The sequence below is a fragment of the Telopea speciosissima genome, chromosome 1, assembly GCF_018873765.1.
Source record: "Telopea speciosissima isolate NSW1024214 ecotype Mountain lineage chromosome 1, Tspe_v1, whole genome shotgun sequence".
In the NCBI taxonomy this organism is placed as follows: domain Eukaryota; kingdom Viridiplantae; phylum Streptophyta; class Magnoliopsida; order Proteales; family Proteaceae; genus Telopea; species Telopea speciosissima.
This window is the reverse complement of record NC_057916.1, coordinates 497,321-503,703: the sequence shown is the minus strand read 5'-3', so window position 1 is coordinate 503,703 and position 6,383 is coordinate 497,321. Positions and strand designations below refer to the sequence as shown.

The 6,383-nt window shown below is 41.7% G+C and overlaps 1 protein-coding gene across 1 annotated transcript; it reads right to left on the bottom strand.

The window, feature by feature from the left end:
• Positions 1-429: 429 nt before the first annotated feature.
• Positions 430-1,133, bottom strand: LOC122672806. The gene is made up of 3 exons (XM_043870301.1): positions 1,013-1,133; positions 842-904; positions 430-585 (listed from the first exon to the last, which is right to left on the bottom strand). The coding sequence occupies exons 1-3, from the start codon at positions 1,103-1,105 to the stop codon at positions 430-432; spliced, it is 312 nt and encodes a 103-aa protein (XP_043726236.1). The 5' UTR covers positions 1,106-1,133.
• Between the last annotated feature and the right edge of the window lie 5,250 nt (positions 1,134-6,383).

Below are 6,383 nucleotides of genomic sequence, written 5' to 3'. Positions count from 1 at the left end.
AGACGACGGATTAGAGATACTTGTGTGTGGACAGTGATCTCCCACGTAACCTCGTTGCGTATATCTGCTGTCAATTTTACCATTCTTTAACCCTAAACTACCGTTTTATGCACGCCTTCCTCCCTCTCTCTCTGCAAGTTTCTATTTTCTAATTCTGGTTTATTCATATCACTTTATTGTTGTTAGATACTTGAATTTTCTAATACAGAAAGCAATGAGTAGGGCCCCTCCCCCTGTCCCCCCTCTCTCTCTCTCTCTCTCTCTCTCTTTCTATGTGTGTGTATCGTAATTTGTAATCTCTCATATGATCTCTGAGTAGTAAACCATGGTTACAAAAATCCATCCTCCATCCTCTCTCTCTCTCTCTCTCTATATATATATATATACATGTGTTATGTTATGGACATATATTGATTAAAAAGGAACAAATTAATGGAGAGAAGCAATATCCCTCATCGCTGGGACAGCGGCTGCAGGTGGCAGTCTCCATTGAGTTATCGCAAAGCTGCTATCACAGTAATCTTCCGTTGTGTCCATAGAAAAATTCTTTTTGTCCTTCACAGCACTCACCACTGGCTCTAAGCCCTACAATCATCATCATAACCAAAATTTTCAAATCAACAACCAAACCTAAAAACTCAAAACTTTGCCCTATCTATCATTCTAATAATAAACCTTTATTGAATTAATTAAATTAAAATAAACAAAAGGTTCTAAATAACTTCAAATTTAGATTTTATATTGTACCTTAATTAAACATCCCAAATTTACAATATAATTAATTAATTGTGGCATATCATATCATATCATATCATATCATATCATCTCCTACGCTACGTACCTTGGTGAAAATTCTTAGTGCCTCTTCAAAACTTGTGGTTTCCGCAACATAAAGTGCTGCCTCCTGCAATTCATTCGGAGAGGATTTAAACTCGATCGATCAGCCGTGAATGATATAAACCCGGCAGGCCATGAACATATATTATATATAAAACTTACGAATTCAACTCACCCTTGCAAATTGAAGTTGACTCATGTTAAGCGTCCTGGGCTCATTCTCAATCGATGATTTTCTCTCTATCAGAAAAGTTGCAGACGCATCCATGCCTCTCCTTTTTCCCTTGCCTGACACTAATCTTCTTAATTTGAACTACTTCTTAAAGATAGAAAGGTTGAGAGATACAGAAAAGTTAGAGAGAGATAGAGAGAGAAGCTTTAGACAGGGCGAGAAAGTAGAGAAGCAAGCTTTAGAGGGAATTGAAAGACCTTTCTCTGGAACTCGAGGAGCCTAAATATATAGGTGAATTCAAAGGGTGGGCAAGTGCACCACGACAGGGACAGATGGGCCATTTGGAGGGAGATTTTCGATTTCTTTATGTGTATCGAGTTAAAGATACGGTGACCCCAGACACGTGGCACGTGGCACGAGAAGAGGTTACGTAGGCACTTTGACACAAAAGTCTCTGTGACGGTTGGGGAATTTTTTTCTCTCAATGGAGGTAGAAGTGATGACATCTGGATCGTTTGGCGGTCAAACCGTTTGCTACCTCGATTAATCGCACCTGTCTATTCTGCCGACACGTATTTTTAACGGACCAAAGCAAATATTATTAAGTCCTTAATTAGCTTAATAATAATAGTTTTAAAATGGAATGAATGAATTGACTCTTTTGACAAATTATTATAAATGTAATGACAAAACAATATTTTAGGTTGGATCGAATTTTATTTCACCGACAGTGAAGGGCAAATCCCATCACCACCACCACCAATAGTGCGGAGATTCTACCTACTCCATAGCCCATAGGTAGAGGAAAACTTTAGTCTTGCTTTTTAGGTTTGGGGTCAAGAGGACCCAACAGTAGACTTGATTCATGTTTTCAGATTCAATTCGATCATTTTTCTTGGGAAGATGGGACATACATGTTGGTGGGATTTTGTTGAAATGAAAATATTAAGATAAAGTTGAGGTAAAATTATTTTTCTCATGAAATAATTGGGATCAAGTTCATCATGTTAATTTGGTTCTAAACGGGCTAATTGAATTAATCAGGCTAATCAGACTGCAAATGGATCAGAAATGGGCTGATCCAACACTCTTTTGGAGATTTCATGACTGATGTAGTTGTTGCAAGTATTGCCTAGTCTACTTTTTGTTTGTCTAAAAAATAAGGGAGAGATTTCTCTCATCAAGCCGCTGGTTCCCTAGAGAAAAACTTTTTCAAAGAGGTAGTGCTGAAAGGATAACGAAAGGGAAAAAAAAGTTCTCTAAGCTGCTTAGGGCCTCTTTGGTATCACTTTTTATTTTTATTTTATGGCACAAATGTTTTTTACAAGTGTTTGTTATAATTTATGGATCCTATTTCTATTTACAAAACATCAAAATAATAGAAAACACTCGTAGTTGGATCTTGTGCAGCTATGGCGGGAGCTGCACTCTGCAGCTCGAAAAACCACCCCAAAATACAGGGGGGGGAGGTGGTCATTTCACATGTGAGGCCCAGATGAGACCCACCTATGAAATGACCACCTTACCCCTACTTTTGCTGTTGTTTAGCGGTGCAGTTCCCACCACGGCTGCATAAGATCCTTTTTCAAAACACTCTGATAGAATCCATTATGAATTATGACAAAAATCTATTTTTACTTCATTTTTTCGCTTTTTAATGAGCATGTGCACAAAAGTCCCAAGATTTGGGGGTAAAATAGTCATTTGATCCTAATATTAGAAAGGCAAACTCCGTCTTGCTCCTCCTTCTCCTCCTTTTTCTGCTTCTTCTTCTTTCTTTCGTTCGGTCCTCTTCACTCTCCGACTATCCAATGCCATAAATCTGCAGAAACTGTTATCCCCCAAAATTAAACGCTCGATTCATCTTCTTCAAGCTCCTCTCGTTAGAGTAATCCCCAAATTTCCCATATGGTTAGCAACCTACAAAGTGAGTAACCAGGGCATCGATGGTCACCGCTGCTGCTCCTCCTTGGCATACTCGCAACCCCCGCTGCTCCATCATCACAAACACTACTTCAGCCAGAAAAGCAAAAGAAAAAAAAATGATCTTTCTCTCTCTCATTGATTGCTCCCCCCACCCACCCCGCACTCCCCTGCAACCTCAACTTTAATTTTCCAATTTCAGCTTTACACGTTCTTCATCTCTCCCTCCATGTGTCATTTCTCTCAGAACTTATGAATCTAATTTCAGCATTACACGTTTACTTTAATTTTGTGAAGCTCTCGGTTTAGGAATTTCTCAATCATAGCAAGGTATACTAGGATTGATGATTGATTAGGCTTGCCTTCAATTTGTTTCGGAATTTTCTGATGTTGATATTTATGTAGCTGAGAGTGTTTTACTTGCTTTTCATGACCAATTGTTGTAGTCCATCTGTGAAAACCCTTTTCTGAAACAATGGAGAAGATGAGGTCTCCAAGTATTCTGTATTCCCAAACGCACAAAGAAATATAGAATCAAGACAGGTGGGAAATTCCATCTGGGATTTTCTGTTTCTCACCCCTATTGATCACCTTCATCTTTTGGTCAGTCGGTCTCCAACACCACTGATTTTTTTCATCATGATGGCATACCTACCAAGTGGTACCATCAGTTGAATACTTTGTGGAAGATGCAGGTTGCCGGCCAGAAAAAGCCGTTTCGTACTGCTCTTACCGCCTTCTCTAAGGCTCTTGGATCTTTCTATGCCAAGCAGCTTAGCCTTCAGTCTATTGTACTCGACTCAATTAGACACACTGATTGGGACGATGTTACTTCCCCTGAGAAAGTACACAGCTTTCTTCAGATTGCAGATTGTGTCGAAGATCATTTAAAAGATGCTCTCTTCCATAAGGCATACAAAATCTGTTTATATTTAAAAGCTAAAGAAATTCTCCCCCGGGAAATATTTCCAATGATACAACGTCATTGTGATCATACCCAATACCAGCGCTATCAAGATTTTATGCTGGAATTTCCCAAAAATATAATACGGACTGAACAACATAATCAGGACCGACTTATCTTCTACCCTGGCTCCGAACCATGGAGTATTGCTGCTGTTGAATGGGGACTAGTAGGCCAACTGGTCTTCTCTAGTGATAATACGACCGTCCTCGACCAATTGCCCATGATGATCAGGACTATGATCGCCCATGCTGTCGCCAATTGGAGATTCTCTGGTGGACTTGAATTCACCATTTGCAGCACCCTCGGCTGGTGTGAACGCGAACTCTTCTTCCAGCCCTATCAGCTCTGGCATCTCCGCCCAGCCTCCTGCTACTCCTTAGCAGAACCTTCTCTTGTTACAGATGAAGCCGAAGCTCTGCATATTGCTAATTTGCAGATACATGCGGAAAGCCTGTACAAACAGTCCTTGATCGCCTTACACAAAGAAGCTCTCGGACTTACACATCCCAACAGTTGTCCACGATACCGTTATCTTGTCTCAGACGGAAGACGAATCTTCGTCACCCAGTTCATGATGGATTACGAGATCCCTGATGAAGTTGCTGCCGATACCTTCCAACTAATCGACCAGCTCCAGACACTCTCTCCCGTTCTCGACATCCCTGGCACTCTCCTCGCCGATGTTGCCGAAGCAGTTGAAACCATGGCTGCAGCCGACGCCGCCGAACTCGCTGCTCAGGAAGCCGCCAATGAGGCTCTCCTCAACGAGCCCAATCCCCTCTTTGCCGGTCACGAAGACGACGATGTCAATCTCGGATCAGACTAACGTCATCCCTGACATCAGCATGGTCCCACATGAACAGTGCCGCCGCCCTACGTCACTTGACGTCAACAAATAGTACCGCCGCCCTACGTCACCCATGACGTCATCTGGACCCATGAACAGTGCTGAATAGTACCAGCCGCCCTACGTCAGCAGTTACTATTCCGGAATTGAAATAAAATTTTGGAATCCGTAGCCGACCTCTCCCTCTATATAAGGCAGCTCATTTCTTCAGAGAAAGCAGACCTAGCTCCGCCAGCTCTCGAGTTCCGCCTCTCGCCCCTCTCTCTACTTCTCCTTCTCTTCTATCTTTATTTCGATACCTTCTTTAGGATCGATCCCCGCTTATGTAAATTGGTATCAGAGCTTTAGTACGCTCTTTTTGTTTTCTTATAATTGCACCTGACACCACAGGTATAGAATTTGTTAATGATCTCTAGATAGTATCGAGGATCTACAACGGATCGTCAATCCTATCTTCGGATCTGCAACAGAGTGAAAGCGGCAGACTTATTGCCAACTCCTTGTAAGGATATGCACATATATTGAAATTTGAAATTTCTTTCCTGTATTTCCTTTCTGTTCTTTGTTGAGACTTATGCGCACACAACCGAAGACTATCTGCGAAGTGATAGATCGCTAAGGGTTACCCCCTTTGAGTACTGCGAAGGTCGTTTTATCGATCTAGAGTTCCGGTTAGCACACACACAGGTTGGTTTACTTGCTGTTTATTTCTTTGCTTTTATCTTGTAATTTCCACGGCCATATATTTGCATAGGAGATTGATGTCCTGAGGAACACCAGGTTGGAAGAACCGTACGTGTTTAGGACCCTTGTCTCTCCCAGTATTGCAAACGGGTTTAGCCCCCAGGAAATTATCTTTTTAATTGCTTAGGGATATGATGGCTTCTTTTCCTCCTTGTTTCTGTGATGACCCGCTCATCCCATATGACCACAGTATTCATGCACAGCATGATCGCACTAGCACTAGCGGTGCACTTAATTTTTTAATTGATCTCACATTAGAACATAATGAAAAAATATCCAAAAAATTAGATACTACTCTCACTCTCTTGTCAGATCCCCACCAACACATGGATCCCACCTTAACAATTCTTCCACCCCATAAACCCCTCTAAAGATGTCCTGGTTACTCACTTTGTAGGTTGCTCTACTCAACGTTATTTGCTGTGCTGCAGGATGTGCACCGCACACCCTATAGTTAGGGGTGTAAATGAATAGTCGAAATCCGTTTCCGTATCTGTTTAGCACTATCCGAATCTATCCGAAAGCTAAACGGATGCGGATACGGATGGGCTATAGTTATTCGAAAAGCTATATTTACATGTAAACGGATAAAATATCCGATCCGTATCCGTGTCCGTTTTCGTTTAGCACTATCCGAATCCGTCCGAAAGCTAATCGGATGCGGATGCAGATATAGCACTATCCGAGCCGAATCCGATCCGTTTACATCCCTACCTATAGTATGGTAGAGAATTTTTTATACTGCCAACGTAGGGGCCAATATTGCGAGTGCACGTAAAAGCTTCCAAGGGGGAGGGGTAGGGTAGTCATTTCAGTGCCCCATCTAAGAGGTCGTAGAGGGTGCTGCTGGCAGCATTCTTTTTTCCCTTTAGATATTTTATAAAGGGCAAGAG

Bases quoted from the DNA above. Each gene is read 5' to 3' on its own strand.
- LOC122672806 (XM_043870301.1), bottom strand. From the start codon at position 1,105: ATGGATGCGTCTGCAACTTTTCTGATAGAGAGAAAATCATCGATTGAG. The intron at 905-1,012 runs GTGAGTTGAATT...AATGAATTGCAG, and splicing joins GTCAACTTCAATTTGCAAGG to GAGGCAGCACTTTATGTTGC. The intron at 586-841 runs GTACGTAGCGTA...TGATGATTGTAG, and splicing joins CACTAAGAATTTTCACCAAG to GGCTTAGAGCCAGTGGTGAG.